Source organism: Nelumbo lutea, chromosome 8 (genome assembly GCF_056320005.1).
Source record: "Nelumbo lutea isolate HS-2025 chromosome 8, American lotus-T2T, whole genome shotgun sequence".
NCBI classification, from domain to species: domain Eukaryota; kingdom Viridiplantae; phylum Streptophyta; class Magnoliopsida; order Proteales; family Nelumbonaceae; genus Nelumbo; species Nelumbo lutea.
The window spans coordinates 8,089,003-8,108,744 of NC_142691.1; the positions used below are offsets into that span (position 1 = coordinate 8,089,003).

The window sequence follows — 19,742 nt, forward strand, 5'->3', positions numbered from 1 at the left end:
AGGAGCCAACTACACCACTTCCTTTGCACATATAGGTAGTTCATATGCAATTGCGAATCTTGCATCCACTTCAGGTAAGGAGGGACCTCCCTGGATTATAGACTCAAGAGCATCTGAGCATATGACTAATGCCCCTACCATTTTCAGTTCCTATCAGTTGTGCTCTAGTAGAGACAAAGTCTCTACAGTAGATGGTTCACATATGTCCATTACTGGGAAGGGGACAGTTAGAGTGACCAATGATATAACTTTGTCCTCTATTTTACATGTCCCTAGACTTCATACCAACCTATTGTCTGTTAGTTCTTTGACAAAAAATTTGAATTGTTCTGTGTCCTTTCTTCCTGGTAACTGTGTTTTGCAGGATCTGGAGTCAAAGAAGATGATTGGGAGTGGTCGTGAGGTGAATGGAGTCTACCTTCTGGATGAGATTTCGAGACATCATGGCCATCATGTTAGTAGCAGCAGTAGTAGTGGGTCAGAGTCAGTAAGCCAGATTATTCTTTGGCACAATCACTTGGGACATCTTTCTTTTAATTCTTTAAAATGTCTTTTCCCAAAGTTGTTTGATTCTGTTCAATTATCAACTTTGGAGTGTGAGAGTTGTTAGTTAGGAAAGCATTGTAGACAGTCTTTTAAACCAAGTAATAAAAGAAGTACTTTTGCTTTTAATATTGTTCACACTGATGTATTGGGGCCATATCAAATCCCTTCCATGGGAGGATTCTGTTACTTTCTCTTGTTTGTGGATGATTATACATGATATTCTTGGATATATTCGATGAGATCACGTGATGAGGTTCCTAACTTGGTACGACAATTCCACCAGATGGTATCACACAAGTGAGAACTAAGGTTTTTAGATTAGATAATGCCAGAGAGTACCTTGAGAAGGACCTAACCACGTATCTCTTAGAACATGGTGTAGTTCATCAGAGCAGTTGTGCATATACACCGCAACAGAATGGAGTTGCTGAGAGGGAAACATACACATTGTGGAGGTGGCAAGGAGTCTTGTGGTGTGTGCTTCAGTTCCTGTGCAGTTCTGTGGAGATGCAGTTCTTACAGCCGTACTTGTGATTAACCGTGTTCCTTCACGGACTTTGGGGTTTAAGGTGCCATTTAGCCTCATTTTTCCAGATGGAGAGATATTTCATATACCTCTGAGGTTTTTTGGCTGTGTTTCTTTTGTTCACATTCTTGGCCCTCATCACAAGAAATTGGATCCTAAGGCCAATAAATGTGTTTGTCTTGGGTATGCTTAGAACCAAAAGGGGTTTTTCTGTTATGACCCGGTGTCGAGGAGCAGATTTGTCATTATGGATGTTACATTTTTTGAATTCACATTCTTCTTCTCGAGTGGTTCTCCTCAGGGGAAGAGTTTTGGGGAGGAGAACTCACAATTTGTTCCTCTTCCTATTTCTGTGATGCCTCCATCAGTTCAGCCACCACCTGCACCATCAGTTCAACTTGCATCGGTTCAGTCAACACCTGCACCTCCAATTTCATTACTCGAGCCACTACGGGTAGCCTCACAACAATATTAGCACCGGCAGATAATGGTTGACTCCACATATCCTCGACCCACACCACTCACTGTCAGTCCTTATGAAACTTCATATTTGGTAGATTCAGTTCCAGGTATTCCTCTTGAGCCTGTTATGTTTTCTGATGATAATGTTTCTGTCCCTAACACCATTGTTGCAGCTGATCCAACTGACCTTGATCTTCCCATTGCACTTCGTAAGGGGAAGAGAAAGTGTACAACCCACTGCATTTCACACCATCTTTCCTACAGTGCCTTACCACCCTCCTACCATGCTTTTCTTTCTTCCCTGGATTCTGTGTCTATACCCAGGAATGTTACTGAGGCTCTCTCCAAACTTGAGTGGAAAACAACGATGCAAGATGAGATGGATGTTTTGTTTCAAAACCAAACTTGGGAAATAGTTGATCTCCCCCTAGACAAGGAGACAATCGGATGTCGATGGGTATTCACAGTGAAGTATAAGGCCGACGGCAAGATAGAGAGGTACAAGGCAAGGTTGGTAGCAAAAGGGTATACTCAGACCTATGGTGTTGATTATCTGGAAACCTTTGCACCAGTAGCTAAGATGAGTTCAATTCGTATTATTTTATCTCTAGCAGCCACCTATTCATGGCCCTTGTTCTAACTTGATGTCAAAAATGCTTTCTTCAATGGTGACTTACAGGAGGAGGTATATATGGACATTCCAACAGGCTTTTATGAAAATATTGGTAAAGGAAAGGTGTGCAAATTCAGAAAATCTCTGTATAGACTGAAATAGTCACTTAGGGCTTGGTTTGACAGGTTCAGAGGGGCGCTCATCCGTTTTGGATATACACAGATATAGTCTGATCACACCCTCTTTGTGAAGAGGAGAGATGCTTTGGTGTCAATTTTGATTGTGTATGTGGATGATATAGTGGTGACAGGAAATGATTTGGAGGAGATTGATGATCTCAAAAAATCATTGCAGCAAGAATTTGAGATCAAAGATCTTGGTGAGCTCAAATACTTCTTAGGGATTGAAGTTGCAAGATCCAAGCATGGGATCTTCATTTCACAGAGAAAGTATGTACTTGACCTACTGCGAGAGACTAGGAAGTTGGGGACCAAACCAACAAACACTTTTATTGATCCAAATCACAGAATTAATGGTGTGGATGGTGAATTGGTAAAGGATGTGAGGAGATATTAAAGAATGGTGGGCCGACTGCTGTATTTGTGTATGACACGACCAAATTTTTCTTATGCTGTCAGTGTTGTGAGTCAGTACATGCATGCACCTCGGGTTCAACGCTGGGAAGCTATTGAGAGAATACTTGCATATCTGAATAAACACCATGGCAGAGGCATTCTTTTCTCAAATCATGAGAATCTGAAGCTAGAATCCTATACAGATGCAGACTAGGTAGGATGCTTAGATGACAGGAGGTCTACATCAGGAGTGTGTACCTTGGTAGGTGGAAACTTGATCTCCTAGAAGAGTAAGAAGCAAACGGTTGTGGCAAGGTCAAGTGCAGAGGCTGAGTATAGATCCATGGCTCATGGTGTCTCAGAACTTCTTTGGGTTAAATATCTTTTGAGTGAGATTGGGGTAAAAGCAGAAGAACCTATGATGTTATACTGTGACAATTAGGCTGCAATCAATATTGCCCACAATCCAATTCAGCATGATAGGACAAAACACATCGAAGTTGATAGACACTTTATAAGAGAAAGGGTAACAACCGGAGAAGTTTGTTTGCCTTATGTTTCTTCAGAGTTGCAGTTGGCTGATGTTCTCACTAAAGGGGTGGAAAGGAACAAGCTTGAACATGATCTACGCAAGTTGGGAATGTGTGTCATTTACTCCCAACTTGAGGGGGTGTGTTGAAGATTAATTAGTTTTATGATGTTTTTCTGAGTAGATGCTTTATGTTAGTTGTTAGATAGGAGGTGGGGACCACAGTCGTTATGTGAGTCCAAATTTTATTATGTTTTTTGAGTGTTATATATGCTGTTTTATGTTTTGCCGCCCTATAAGGGCATAATTGTCTTTGTACTGTTCTATTATTTTAGTACAAATAATAAGTGAAGGGGGCGGCCATATTATTGTTCTCTTTTCTTTCAACTTCTCTTCTTCTCCTTCTCTCTTCCTTCTCTCTTCAAGAAACTACTTTCTTTCATATTTTTTAATTCAGCAGATTTCTACTTTTATGAATTTCTTTTTATCTTTCAAAAAAATGTTTATTGGAACCAGATTCAATGAGTCCCTAAGAATAACCTACATTGCATGAAAGAAGTGCCAAATCTTGTTCTTACCTGCTTATAGGGTATTAGACTAGTACTCATTTTTCTGTTATTTTGAAATTGCTAATATAACTTTCTGGGACCATTTATAATTTTTCTTTTCTGATTATATATCTATTACCTTTGCTGCATTTTCCTCGTGTTTTGTTGTGAGCTATGTAATGTTCATATTTACATCAGGCAGATTGGCAAGCTCTACGTGGTGCCCTTATTGGCTGTTTGGCACTGCTGAGGAGGAAAAGTAGTGTTGGAATGGTTAGTGGCAGTGATGCAAGATTGGTTGGTCAATCTTATTTACAAAATCTACAAGTGCAGTCTTTGGCGCAGCATGACCGTATGGTAAAACTTCTATGCACATTGTGCTATATCTTAGAACTTTTTAGCTGGTGCTAATCAGCGAGCTTCTTTTCAAAGTCTTAGCAATCTGACATTTTTTCCTTTATGTTCTTGCAGCTATGCTTTGAACTTCTTGAGTGCCTTCTTGATCGCTACTCTGATGCAGTTGCAGCTCTGGTATTTTCCTTCAAATATTCTTTGTAGTCTGTTCACATATTGCATAATCCTTTTTCTCTGTTGGCATTCCCTTTTCATTACTCTACAGTCTACACACTGCTAGGGGTTGTGGCAAGAAACTTTAACTTACTCGGTAGTCTGTTGCCCCCTTCATTTTACTGCAATCATCTCTCCCCTTGTTTGTTATGATATGTTACATTACCATCAGGTCTTGATGATCTTGAAAATTTTTAGGGTCAACATTAAAGTTCAATATCATTTTTCTGCAGCTTTCAATATGTGGGTTTATTTCCAGTTTTTACTACAGATCTTGTACCCCTCTATGATAACTTTGCAAACAATTTCCTTATTGTTTCTTATTGTTTTTATTGTCCTCTAGTTTTATACTCAATGTAGTTGTACTTTGTTATTATGTTTATCAATTCAAAATGTAACTCGGATCCTGCATTGGAGGGAACCTTGTGCACTGGGCTGCCCTTTAAATCAAAATCTAAGTTCTAACTCAATCAAGTTATTTCTTTTAGATAAATTTTGTTTAATATGTTTCCTTGTTTTTACATTTTTATATTGATTGAATGACTCATGGTGTAGGGTGATGATCTTGTCTATGGAATATGTGAAGCAATAGATGGAGAGAAGGATCCTCGATGTTTAATGCTCACTTTTCATCTTGTGGAAGTTTTAGCACGGCTATTTCCAGAGCCATCTGGTCCACTAGCAAGTTTTGCTGGGGATATTTTTGAAATTTTAGGGTGTTACTTTCCCGTTCATTTCACACATGTAAGCTCGTGGACTACTGGAATGTTTGTTACAAGTTACAGCCAGTTCCTGCTTCTTTGTTATGTTTGTATTAATTATAAAACTAAATGTATGGAAGATTGTATTATGGACAGCATTTATGGTAGAAGCATATACTGCAAGGTGCCATGAATGGTTACATGTAATCTTTCTCTGTAGTTCTTCCAAGACAATGTTCTTGTCAGAGTCAAAATTACCTATCTAATTATTAGTATCTGACCCTTTGTACGTAATTTGTTTTCCTAGATGGGACAAAAGCTTTCTAAGAACCTCATGTTCTGTTCCTTCTAAAATACCCATTAATGGCACCTGGAAGTAGGGCCCAAAGAATGTTGCCACTAGCACCAAGAGGGTCCTTCTGTTGGGAAGAACAAACTTAAAGAATCCCAAGATGAGGAACCTGTTCCAATACAAGCAACAACAAGAGAAAATGATACATGATTTTGGTTATGTAACAAGGAATAAACACATTATTTATTAAGCTGATTTTCACCATGTTAAATTTGAAGGAAAACTGGAAAAGTTGGCTTTGGTTTGAGACTAAGGGTCTGTTCGTTTGCTCTGAAGTTTGACATCTGAAAGTGCAATAATTACATTAAGCGGTTATTTATCAAAAAAAAATTACATTATGAGGTATATTGGTATTAGTGAACTTTTCTTTCCTCTAAACTCTGAATGCAGAGAATGTTGTTCTGAATTCTGAATTCTGAAAATTATCAAATATCCATTTTTGACCCCATATATGAGAGTTTTTATTTGTCTTTTTGGGGGTATAATTGGAAAACAAAAAGTTGTATGATTGCACTTTAATAGATAAGAGATAAAGAGGAAATGAACAACCATTTTTCTCTTAAAGTTAAACGATTCCTCTTAACAGATAAGAATTAAGAGGAAATGAACAGGCCCTAACTTTTTTCTTTCTTGTTTTAGTAGAAGAGTTAACCTTTTTGCTAACTAAAATGGATGTTTTATAACTGAGAATGGAGTATGGCCTTGTTCAATCTAGAGGTGTGGATTGGCCTTTTATATGGTCAATATTAAAAAAAAAAATTCTGTTTTTTAGTCCAGTTCAGAGGTTTAGCAGGGCGGTTTGATTAGTGCTGTCAATGGGTCTGGTATGGTCTGTGTCAGGGTGGACCTGGACACGACTGATAAGTAAATGGCAGAACTAGTTCAGAACCAGAGTCTAAAGGGTCTGTAATTCGGACTATCAGGTGTGTGGCCTGCTAAAGTCTTGATTATTATCGAAAGCTATAGTTTTAAGCTGTTATTGGCCTGCGTATTTGTTAAATTGACACATTTGGACATCATAATATGATAATATTACAAGATTATTATGAAAAAAATACTTTTTTAATGGCTTGTTGGCAAGGTCTCTGGCTGGTTGTAGCTGAGACTTGGGACGGATTCTGCCCTAGAAGAATAAATATTAGACTGGGAGTATCTTTGTAGTATGCCAATAATACATATACATGATTACATATACAATTATATTTATGGTCGATTTAGGTCTGAATTGGTTTGGAACACCAAAACCAATCCTGATTCAATTATAAGTGGGATGCATAGTGCAGACCCAGGCCCTATATAATTCAATCAGTTTTGGTCGGGTCTGTCAGCTCTGCCCAACCCATTGACAGCCCTATGTTTGATCAACTTGTCATATTCTTTGGTTTAATCTGGTTTTGTGTCTTTGGCATTTGATCTGCCCCCAGGTCTTCAATTATACTTACCCATGTAATTGCCTGGTTCTTTGATCATCTAGTTTAATCATCCATTTTGGTTTTACTTTTGAAATATTTTGTGAAATGTTAGAATCAACATCTCACTCTTTCCTAAGGCGGTCTTTTGGTATATAGTAGTTGCAATGCATGTGATTAATACCCGGTCAAACTTGGAGTCCTCTTTACTTGTCTCTTTAGTTGTCAGTCAAGTATCAAATTGTCAATACCTTAATGCCATTTTTTTAGGTCAGTAAGAAGAAATGGTTTTATTAAAACAAGCCAGATTAATTACATAAAAGAGGGTGTCATTTTTTTTTTTGATGAATTAAGAGAGGGTGTCACTATCACCCAAGAACCAGGAAACTGAGAAGCATATCCCAAGAAATTACAGTAGAGCCCTAAACAAATGCTGTCTATAGACCTCACACTCAATATACCTCAACTCCCTCCTAAAACCAAAATCCCAAATCAAATTAGAAGTAGAAAAAGTGTCAAATCTTGAGATAGGTTGGCTCTTGTATCAGAAATTGAAAATGTGCCAGGGAATAGGGTACTGAGGGGATTTCCATCCAACCAAAGGTCTTCCCAAAATGGGACTTTTGATCCATACCCCACATCAAATATGATGAAATTAATAAAGGTTGGGCATGCCTCTTGGATTGCTTCCCACGAAGAGCTCAAGGTTGAAGAAGGAGCTACCTTTGCATCCCGGCCATTATTCATCCCTCCATGAATGCTTTCAATGACCTTGTGCCACAATCTGTCCCTTTCCAATAGAAAATCCAAAGCCACTTGTTTGTTTTTTTAATAGATAAAATCCAAAGCCACTTCCCTAACAAAGAAGTGTTCCTAAGAATTAGGTTCCCCAATCCTAGCCCTCCCTTCTCTTTTGTTTTGCTAACTTGTCCCCACTTCACTAAATGGTCCCTTTTCTCCTCTCCAAGATTCGAAAGAAAGTCTCTCATCAGTTTCTCTAATTGTGCTGCTACCCTAGATGGAATCCTGGATGCATAGAGATTTTGTTCCTTTTCCAAAGATCCACCTTCTTGGTAACTCTTTCTACTATCGGCTTCCAGAAAGCTTTAGATCTTGGGTTTCCTCCTAAGGGTAGTCGTGAATATTCCATTGGCCACTGCTTGATTTCACACCCTAACATCCCAGCTAAAACTATTAGCTCTTCTTACACATTGATCCCTGCTAGACAACTCTTGCCCCAATTTATCCCCAACATGGCCAAAAAAAATACTCCTCATCCTTAATCACCTACCTGACCCCTGATGCAATTGAGCTCTGTCTCTTTACATATATCCTCTCCCAACTCCTCATCTCCTTCTTCATATCAGCCTATATTTTTTACTAAACTTTCTCTTATTCTTATCTTCCTTCTTGGCATTCTCAAATTGCTTGAAAGCACTCCTTGCAATCTTCCCCTCCCCAAAAAACAAACCCAGAGATTTGCCCACTGTCACCTCCTTCTCAGCTAGTGTATTAATCTCCATATTACCTTTGTGAAGTCTATTTGAGGCCCCTTCTCACCCCTTCCCTGTTTCTTCTTTATTCCCCCTCATTTTCTATGGGCACCCTTTCCTAATCTCCTCCTCTCCTCCCTTCTCTCCTTTCATTCTCGTATCAAGGCCCCCAACTTTTCTTTTCCTCTTAAACACCATTTGCCTTCTTGTCTCCCTTTCCAACTTCCTCTTCCTACTGACAACCCCTTCTTCTCTAGACTTGTTCCTATGGTGCTCCACCGAATGTCTCTCCTCCACCGACTCCTCTTCCCTCACAGAAGAGATGATATCATTTGCAAATTGCAAGTGCATAACTGCCACCTCAAGCCTTCCTACCCTCCACCCTGTAAACAAATTGTTATGTCCGGTCTTTGATATCATTCTGCTCAGAACATCTGCAACTAGAGTGAACAAGAAGGGAGATAGTGGATCCCTTGCTACACCATTTTCCAATATGGAATAATGTACCGAGCTCAAACAACCTTTAATTGATGCCCACCTCTTACCCAGACTTATTTTCTCCACTATATCAAGGAGGAGTGACCAATCAATAAAACCATAGGCCTTCTCTAGATCCAATTTACACGCCAACCCTTTTCCTCTTTTCTACTACATGCTCATTTGCCACCAAAATTTGATCAATGATCTGACATCTGCAAAGGCATTCACTGTGCTTTTCACCCACTGAAATTGGATGTCCATCCCCCTAGTTAGCCATTTGATTTCCCTTCTTCCATTAGCAAACTTCCAAAGACCACTTCCCCTCTGCAGCCAGTTCAACACTAACTGAGTCCCCTTCAATAATTAATTTTTGTACATTCAGTTCCTTACTCTTTTTAATACCCTCCAATACAGCATAGGTATCAGCTTTCAGAGAGTCCCCAACCCCAATGGAGCCTGAATACATTGCCATCACCTTCCCCTCCTCATCTTTGAAGACACCTCCTACACCTTGAAATTGTGAAATTACCAATGGTAACACCTTCTTCAGTCTCACAGCTAAGACCTTTGCAATGATTTTATAGAGACTTCCCACTAGACATTAGTCTAAATTCCTTTGGTTCTTTTACCTCCTTCATGGGAATCAAAGCTATGAATGTTGAGTTTAGTCCTCTGGAAATCTCCCCTTCCTAATAGAGCTCATTAAAGACTTCCAACAGATCACCTTTTAAAATGTCCCAGCACTTCTGATAAAAGGCTATGGAGAAACCATCTGGCCCTAATGCTGTAGATCTTTCCATTGAAAATACAGCTTCTGTAATTTCCTCAAGAATAAATGCATTTGCCAGGGCTGCTGCTAGAGCTCCAGGCATTCTATTCCACTCAAGATATGGGAATGACCCAATCGTCTCCCTTAAATTCGTAAAAAGACCCTTAAAGTGGTCCACAGAAGCCTTGATAACCTCCCCTTCCCTTGTTACCTCTTGGCCTTCCAGCTCTAGCCTTGTTAGTAGATTTTTCCTTCTACCCCTAGCTAAGGAGTGGAAGAATTTTGTGTGACCATCCCCCTCCAAGAGCCACCTGCATCTGGATTTTTGTCTCCATGAGATCTCTTCCTTTGTTAGCACTTCCCACCTTTACTCTCTTTCCTCCCTACTAATATCTCTACATGCTTCTTTTTATCCAATTCCTCAATCCTTAGAGAAATTCTTTCCTTGGATTCCTCCACTTTTCCAAAGAGGTCTTTATTCCATGCTTTTATTTTTTTTTTCCTCCAGCCTCTTTAAACTCCTCAAAAAACTGACACCTTTCTTTGAGCCCCTATGACCTATCTCTTGCCACCAGGATTTAATTTTATCTACAAAGGTAGAGTCCTCCAACCACATGTTTTCAAACATCCTTGATCTATGGTAAGATTTGGTGATGCACAATAAACATTCATAAAGCATTAATTAGCAATGTGTTGAAGGCCCTAAATGGTGGGGGATATTGAAAAGGTCATGACTTGATCTCTTGTAAGAGAAGCTAGAGCATTTTCCAACAGAAAGTTTTGCCTAAATAAGGTTGGTAATTTTGGACATCACTCATATAGGATTTGAGGGTTGACCTCAGATATGGTTGCACCACTATTCTAGTGAATTTCCAGTTTGTTTGCTTTTCTGTCCAATATTTGTGATGATAAATATGGTGCTATATTGTAAGGCATTTTATTTTTCAATGCTTATGCTTTTCTTATGACATATCATGGTGCATTGTATTTTTATTTGCTTACACAATATATATATATATTTTCTCACCTTTACTCTGATGCTGCATTATTTGGAAGAATGACTTTATTTCGTAATACATGCAGCAACAGGGTGATGATTTTGATATTAAAAGGGATGACCTCTCAAGGGCTCTGATGGTATGTAAGTTGCTGTTTTTGGAAATGTCAAATGACTTGGAGCTGTTTTATATTCTTTATGAGCTTATAGTTATTGGCAGAGTCCTTGCCTTGTCAAATGATAAAATCCATTCTTTATATTTTATAAAACAATTGCCATTTATTTCTGATATAATGTAAATTGTCTTTTGGGGTAATTCCCATAAACACCATCTTTCCTAATATTTAGGTAGGACTGCCGGATAAAGATGATATGGATGGAGTTCATTTGATGTTTGTCAACTAAAATGCAAAGTCACCAGATTAACCAGAGTACAGTGTTCATCTTTTATGAATGAGTTACTACATGCTAATTCAGGTTGTTGGATCAATTTGCCAAAATCCATTAATTGAAAGCCATGGTTCATGGGAGAAAAAGGATGGGGTGGGGACTGGTAGAGATAAAAGTCTACAATTCTACACATCATTTAGGTTCATTTTCTTATCGGGCATGAAGTTTGTTCCATATTATTTGGGTCCTTGGTGACAGGTCAACCAGCCCAAGCCAATTAGCTCTAGGGTTTGAAACATTGGTATTGTTTGAAATGATTTATTTTTTATATATCCTAACAAAAACTTCATTTTGCAGCTGGCTTTCTCTTCATCTCCTCTTTTTGAGCCCTTTGCTATCCCATTGCTACTTGAAAAGCTTTCTTCTTCTCTACCTCTAGCTAAGGTTAGTGGTATTAAACTTATCCATCTTGGAGGCATCTCAATCAAATTGCTCCAGAATTGTATTTTGTTTTTCTAATCTGCTTTTTAACTATTTGGAGCAATGGCTTTGTATTTTTACAGGTTGATTCTTTCAGGTATCTGAGCCATTGTGTATTGAAATATGGAGTGGACAGAATGGGAAAACATGCTAAAGCAATTTGGTCTTCATTGAAAGATGCAATTTTTACCTTTTCATTACAAGGAAATATATTCTCACTGGCTTCAGACTTGCCGGATACTATGGGATTCCAGGAAAATGATATTACAAAAGAAGCTCTTATATGTTTGGAAAAGGTCATATTGCAAAATGATGGCATATTTCTTAGTTTAATTGTTGATGATGAAGACATAGAAATGATTCTTAGGTCTGTTACTATTTCTAATAGTTATAACAGTCTTTCAGTGGAAAGCAAGCAGAAGCTACTAGCATTTGGCCGAATTATTTTTGTTTCAGCAAAAATCTCCAGTTCTTCCTGTGATAGGATTTTCCATTTTTTATTTCCGCGCTTGATGGATATCTTGGGACTTTCCTCAAGCAGTTTGTCTTTGGAATGTATTCCATATGGAAGTCCTGTGTCTTTTGGACAACTGAATTTTGGAGCCATTTATCTCTGCACTGAACTCCTTGCTGCATGCAGAGATTTAATTGTAGGTTCTGAAGATATTGCCCCACAATCTGTTTTAATGCAAGTGAGTTGGTGCTGCTTACTGCAAAGATTTTCTGGTCCTTTAACTACTTTTCTCAGTTCCTCCTTGGTAACAAGCATGAAGCAAGAGAACTGTGATGCAAATATTTATTCTGGAGGTAGAGGTCAAACTCTTTTTCACTATTTACTCCTAGTCTTTCTTGAGACGTTTTTCCCCTTACCCGATCAGTAAGACACTTAATGGTTAATGCTCCTTTCATGGCATAACATGGTACTTTGTACCTATTAATGTGAAAAATTGAGAAAGCTTCTCAGCATCCAAAATTATAGAGAGAAGGCAGTACAATCAGGTAAAGCTGCCAAGAACATGCAAGATTTAAGATTTAAGCAACCAAGTTGAAAGTACATCTATCCATAGCCCTGGTGTTGACACAGAAGTTGGTTCCTAGTTACTCTATTTCTAACAAGAGCATCATCTGGTTTTGTATATCACTTTTTTTTTTCTTATTATCTTCATGTTATGATTCATGCTAAGAATACCTTTGCATACACCGGGAAAGGAATTAAGGCGCACATGAATATAATGAGGTAAGGTGCCATGGATAGATAGGCTTTGCATAATATTTTAATAATCCAAACATTTTTCACAGAAGACAATCATGTATAAACATGTGAACTCTAGACAATTAAAATGTGATTGTGGCATCCATTCATAAAGTTAACACTAATCATTTTATAGTAAAATGTAAAATTAGAAGCTTTTGTATATAGTCACAAACAAACCATACTCATGTTAGAAATGACAAACATAATCACAAGGATGGTGACTAGGACAGCTGATTTGGGCGAATTGAGGCTTTTTTAACCAGAAACATGTATCCAAGGTGTTGAAGGGATTATATAGAATTGTTATTGATATTTTTTAACCAGAAACCATACTCCTGCTCTAGTTTGTACGCATTTCTAAAAATATAGAATTGCTATTCTTATTTTTTAGATATATAATCTAAAAACTCTTAGTGATAAGTACTTATAAAAATATCTTAATGAAGCCCGATTTTAAGATGACAGGAGCAAGGTGTTGAAGGGATTATATAGATACTTCTCTTGTTAATACTTTTGCCTTTTCTTTTATGTGGACTTACCATATCTATAATCTATTAAGGCACTGAAAGTCCTGCCCATTTCACTGGGAAGCTGGAAGTTAAGGGGAGAAGTAGAGATAAAGGGTCAGAGAAGGAAAAGGGAGATAATTGTAATGAGGAAGCAATGGCAGAATTTGTTGGGAAACTTGGGTGTGAGATGAAAGATCCAAATGACTTGAAGACAAGGGGATAAGGAATAAGGGGTATAAGTTGAGAAAGAATAAGGGGGAATTGGGGAAGGAAAGGCAAGGAAGAGGAAATTGAGTGAAGTTGAGAGACTAAGGTTGGATGTAGAAGGGGATAGGGAATCTAGTGGGAGGAGGGATAGGACAAAAGTGAAGAAGTAGATAAAGAAGGATCAAGAGGGAGAAACAATGTAGTGGAAATGAAAGTAGTTAGCTGGAATTTAGAGGATTAGGGAGCGCGGGGAAAAGGTCAATTATTAATGGCTAGGGGTATAAGTTGGCAAGAGTTTGATAGAAGATGGGCAAGAAGCTCATGGAGGGCTAGGGGTGTTAGTTGGGTAATGGCTCCATCTTGGGGCCTTCGGGAGGCATAGTGACATTACAGAGAGATGAGGTGTTTTGATTGGGTGTTAGTAAATGTTTATGGACCTAATGGATATAGAGAGAGGAATGAACTATGGGAAGAATTGGGAGATATTAGAGGGTTGTGGGAGTGACCATGGTGTCTAGGAGGTGACTTCAATGTCATTAGATTCTTGGAGGAGACAAATAACAATTGACAATGCATTTCTATTAGTATGAGTATGTTTAATCAGTTTATAAACACCTTTGAACTTAAGGAATTGCCTCTCAGGTCTCGTAGGTTTACCTGGTCCAAACTTTAAGCCAACCCGGTTTGTTCAAAAGTGGATAGATTTCTATTCTTGGTGGATTGGGAGGGGCATTGGGGGGTCTAATTTCAAGAGTTCTGCCAAGGGTAACATCAAATTGGCCAATTTCCATCTATAAGGAAGAACAAGGAAATAGAGTAACCCAAGGGTAAAATGGAACATTCAACATTTTAGGAGACTTGACAAAAGGAAGATTATGGTTATCAATAAAATAGAGGAGTTGGATGCCAAGGAAGCTGGGGAGAATTTTGAGTAAAGGGATAAAGAAGCTAGATGGGAGTTTAGGAAATAGTTGGAGGATTTATTATATAAAGAAGAAATTAGTTGGAGCCAAAAATCAAGATTCAATTAGCAAGGAAGCCATCATTGGATTAATATATGTTAGGGTGGCTCACTGGGTCAAGTCCTTGAAGCTTTTTGAAGCCTATTCAGTAAGAGACATCATTAGAAATTGGGAAGAAGTGGCTTGGTCTGCTCCCATGTCTACTGCCCTTAGTCCAGCTTGGACTCTGCCAGCCTCGGGATTCATCTAATTGAACTTTGATGGCAGCAGTGAAGGAAATCCAGGCCTTTCAGGCATAGGTGGTATTTTCAGGGATGAAGATGGTCGAATTATTGCTATGTTCTCAGGACCTATAGGTTGGGGGGATTCATTGAGAGCTGAAATTTTGGCAGCTCTAGAAGGGATCAAAAGAGCTAAGCAGATGAAAATCAGTAATCTGTTGGTGGAAGGTGACTCTTGGCTGACTGTTAGATGGCTGCAGAAGGAAGAGTCCAGCCTGTGGAAGTTTTCAAATGAAAAAAAGAAAATTAATCATCTTACTCAAAATATGCTTATTAGGGTTCAATGGGCCAAGAGGAGAGCTAACTCTGTGGCGGACACTTTGGCTTAACAGGGGGTGGGAAGAGCAAATTTCTTTTGGGCTCTCTTGTAATCTGTATTTTCTGTTTTGACAGGGAGGGTTAAGAATTTTTACCCCTCCCTTCTGTTTGTAATTTTCTATCTTCTTCTCTTAATAATAGTTGCTGTTATTGATAAAAAACAAAAGAAAAAAATCAAGATTCAAGACATAAATGGGTAAAGGAGGCAGATAGAAATACAAAGTTTTTTCATGCAATGGCTAATGGCAGAAGGAGAAAAAAAATCATATTTCTGTCCTAGTGGTGGATGGTGTAACAATCAGGTAGCAAGATGAGATAAAGTATTTAGAGAGCACTTCAAATCAACTTTTAGAAGACCCTTGAACAATAGGATGTGGCTGGAAGGACTGGATTGGCCTAGGTTAACAATTGAGATAAAAAATTAGTTGGAGAGGAATTTTGAGTTGGAAGGAAAAAAGAGGCAATGTTCTCCATCGAAAGATCTAAAGCTCATGAGTCAGATGGATTCATAATGGCTTTCTACAAGATTGTTGGGACATCTTGAAAGAGGATTTGCAGGAAGTGTTCTATGAATTCTTTGGGAGAGGGATGATAAATCCAGGATTAAACTCAACTTTCATTGCTGTGGTGTCTAAAAAGGCTGATGCTTTGCATCCTAGAGATTTTAGACCTATCATCTTGACGAATAGTTTATATAAAATTATAACTAAGGTTTTGTCTCTAAGGATTAGAGCTGCTCTTACCAGAATTATTTTTCTGGATCAAGGGACATTTGTGAAGAATAGACAAGTAACTAATCAGATTTTAATTGCAAGAGAGAGTGTAGAGGAGTTGAAAAGGGGTGGAAAAAAGGGTTGTTATTTGCTGATAAAAAAGGATTGTTATTTAAGTTGGACTTATAGAAAGCTTAGAATTTGGTGGATTGGTCCTTTTTGCTAGTAGTGATGAGAAATTTTGGTTTAGGGGAAAGATGGTGTAAGTGGGTAATGGGATGTGTTAGGACTTGTAAGTATTCCTTATTGGTGAATGGAAAGTGGTTGGTTTCTTTCTAGCTATGAGAGGAATTAGGCAAGGGTACCCTCTATCACCTTTCCTCTTCACTCTAATGGTTGTGGTTCTTGGGAAAATAACCACTAGGGCTGATTCTGGGGGTTGGATGAGGAAATGGAAGATTGGGCATGAGGGGTGTCAATAACATATTTGTAGTTTGTTGATGACACGACCTTGCTCTGTGAGGCAGTAGATAGAAGATGGATTAGAAATATGAAATTAGTTGTATAGTTATTTGAGAAAGTGTCAAATTCGAAGGTGAATTTTGATAACAGTTGTGTAGTGGGAATCAACATGGAAGAAAGAGAAGTGGTAGTATATGAATATTTTAGGATGTGGGGTAGCATAGTGGCCTTTGAAATACTTGGGTTTACCTTTGAGAGAGAATCCAAAGAAGAGAAGTTTTTGGGACTCTTTCGTTGAAAGGTTTAAAAAAGTCTTGCATCTTGGAAGAAAAATTATCTTTTATTTGGTGGTAAGATTACCTTGATCAATTCAACCCTGACTAATCTGCCTGTGTATTATATGTCTGTATTTAAGATGCCAGTTAGAGTGGGGCAGAAGTTGGAAAAGTTAATGTGGGATTTCCTATGGGAGCCAAGTGAGGAAAAGAGGGACCACAGAGTTATATGGGAAGTAGTGAGCAGAAGTAAGAAGCTTGGGGGCCTAGATATTGGAAATTTGCAGAAGAGAAACAAGGTTTGTTGGGCAAATGGCTGTGGAGGCTACTTGAAGAGACAGACAAATTATGGGCAAAAGTAATTGTTTGTAAAGAGACGGCCGAATGGGCCCTAACAGCCTCTCATGTGATATCCTTTATTTTATCTTTTATTTTATGTTGATGGGCCTTACTTAATGGGCCTGTTATTTGTTCTTATTTTACTTTCTTTATGTAACTGCCATGCGGGCCGCCCATTTAAGGGTATACTTGTCATCATCGATTTTTAGAGATTAATAAAAATAGGGTTAGAGGAGAAGGGTGATTAACTTGACTTCTTCCTCTCTACCTCTTCTCTTCGCTATCTTCCTCTCTTATACAGTTATTCAGATCTGTTCTATTCTGCTAATCACTAAATTTAATCTTGATATTAGAGGACTGATTTACATCTTTGTTAATATACACACACTTGGAGCTGAAGTAGACTTGGCAATTGGGTTGGGTGGGTAGGGTTCGGGTTGGATCAAGACACTTCGGGTTGATTTTGGGTCGGGTTGAATTTCAGGTTGGGTGGCAAATGCTAGACCCTAACCCTAAATGTTCAGGTTAGGGTTGACCCAGGGGTCAATTTGGGTCATCCCTAAAAATAACTAGAATTTTAAAAATTAAGAAAAAATACATGAAAAGTGTCAAGATTAAAGGAATTAACCTTAAAATTCTAAACATAGAATAAAAAACTCAAACATTCAACAATTCAAAGAGTAGACCATAAAGAGTAAAACTAAATCGTAAAGATTAAAGAGTGGAAACTTCTAATAATACATAAATAATCCCAATTAGACCTGACAATCAGGTCACTGGGTTGACCCATGACCCAACCCAACCCAACCCAATTTTTTCTGGGTTGGGTGTTGCTATCACTTATTAATCTCCACACTGGTTTGTTCTCTTTAAATTCAGTGGGGAGCCTTGCTATCACTTATTAATCTCCTGCCCCTTTTTATATTCCATTTGGGATTGGCTTTTCTCTTTATATGGATGTAGGTGGAATCCTCTGCCAAATGCGCAAAGTTTGTTTGCCTCTTTTTTAGTTGGCCAAAGAAGATGGGAAGATTGTTGTGGAGATGTGTAAGAGCTGCATCAGTTTGTACTATTTGGGAGGAAAGGAATGCTAGGATATTTTCAGAAAAGGAAAGAGTCAAAGAGGCCATTGTTGAGGCCATCATTGTCAAGTCTGTTTAATGGGCAAAATCCTCAGAATTGTTTGACGAGTTTTTAGCAGGTGACATTATGAGAAAGTGGAAGGAGGTGGCTTGCTCAGATAGAAATAAGCTTGTTATTAAACCTGCTTGGTCCCTGCCAACTTATGGCTAAGCTGAACTTTGATGGGAGTAGTGCAGACAACCCTGGTCCCTGAGGTATTGGTGGTGTGTTCAGGAATGGGATGGGCAACACCATTGGTCCATTCTCTGGGCCAATTGGTGTTGAGGATTCTATGAGGGCTGAACATCAACAATTTGATTATTGAAGGAGATTAAAAAATAGTGGCTTTTTGGCTACAAAAGGAAGAAGCCTGATTATGGAGCTATAGTAATGAAAGGAAGAAAATTAAATGGTTGACATGAGAAATGGATGCGAGATTTAATTGGGTCAAAAGAATAGCTAATGGTTTTGCCTATGTCTTGGCAAAACAAGGGGTGGAAAGATGTTAAATGGGATACACATGCTTGCATCCCTGCCCAGGATCTCAGAAAATGGAGGGTTTTAAAACTTTTCAGTCACAAGGTCTGCATCAGGGATTGATGTCTAATCCATATTTGTTTGCATCAGTCAGGGATTGATTGATTAGGTTCCCTACCGTATGCAGGGTAAATAAGGAGAAACATTCATTTTTAGGATACTAGTCAATTTCGTTTTTTAAATTTAGAGCTGAGCCTAATATTCTGATCTATAATTTTTTACTGTTCCTTTTTCTTTGTGTTTAGCTCTAATAACATTTATTTTTTTCTGGATTAATAAATATGAAGCAAGTAAAGTTTAAGTTTCATATACATTTATGCATCTTTATTCCCATTAATCTGCAGTGAAAGGTTTGAGGACTCTGGCTACATTTCCAGGATGGTTCTTACCAATATCAAAGTCAATATTTGAGAATATTTTGACAGTCTTCATGTCAATTTTAACTGCTGGATGTGAAGAGACACTGCTATGGAAACTGTCTTTGAAGGCATTAGTGCAAATTGGTACATTCACTGAGAATTTTCATGATTCTGAGAGGGCGACAAGTTATATGAATATTGTTGTTGGAAAGATTGTTTCATCAATTTCTCTTGATGATTCTTCTATGCCTTATTCACTGAAACTTGATGCAATTGCTGAGATTGGTGGATCTGGGATGCATTTTATGCTGAAAGTAATCCAAGGGTTGGAGGAAGCTATATCTGTCAATTTCTTTGAGGCTTCTGTATGTTTGGGTTGAATTCTTTATCTGACAGTTTGGACATTATCTTTTGTTTTGGGACCCTATAAATCCTCACTACAATGCATTTTATGTCTTGGTTGGTTCCTAGCATCTTATGCAATCTTTTTGATGTGATGGGACAGCCAAGAGGGATTCTTAAGTTATGGAGATTCCTTTTTAGGGACTTGTCTTGGATTTGATGGCATAACACCGTCGAATGGTGTAAGACGTGCTATGACGAATTTTCCCTTTATTCAGTCATTCAGTGAGGATATTATAGGTGTCCCTTTTGCTTTCTTTCTTTGGCCTCCTCATTGTCATATTCTTTTTTCTTACTTATAGGATTTGTAGTTCTTTTTTCACCTTAATGATACATCAAAGCCTCATTGTGTTGCTTGTACAGAGCAAAGGAAATCTGAAGTCGGTTGAGGTTTTAATTCCTCTTCTGGAGTGTTTTTCCAAAAAAGTTCTCCCATGGTATGCAATTCTATTGTGAAGATATCTGTCTCTGTTTTCAGTCTCATCATGCTTATCTTATAACTTAAAATATAATGTTTGGGTCAGGTGCCAATATGAATACCTTTGTACATAACTCTTCAGAAAT

The 19,742-nt window shown here is 38.2% G+C and overlaps 1 protein-coding gene across 2 annotated transcripts in view; it reads left to right on the forward strand.

Moving 5' to 3' along the window:
- Positions 1-19,742, forward strand: part of MET18 (ARM repeat superfamily protein) — a 52,256-nt gene that overhangs the window by 15,556 nt on the left and 16,958 nt on the right. The window contains exons 5-12 of one of the 2 annotated variants that reach the window (XM_088959180.1): positions 3,998-4,156; positions 4,271-4,330; positions 4,922-5,110; positions 10,654-10,707; positions 11,315-11,401; positions 11,521-12,244; positions 18,762-19,141; positions 19,542-19,615. In XM_088959180.1, coding sequence (XP_088815306.1) covers positions 3,998-4,156; positions 4,271-4,330; positions 4,922-5,110; positions 10,654-10,707; positions 11,315-11,401; positions 11,521-12,244; positions 18,762-19,141; positions 19,542-19,615 — 1,727 coding nt within the window. The remainder of the gene's footprint in view (positions 1-3,997; positions 4,157-4,270; positions 4,331-4,921; positions 5,111-10,653; positions 10,708-11,314; positions 11,402-11,520; positions 12,245-18,761; positions 19,142-19,541; positions 19,616-19,742) is intronic. The other variant, XM_088959181.1, reaches the window with a different exon arrangement.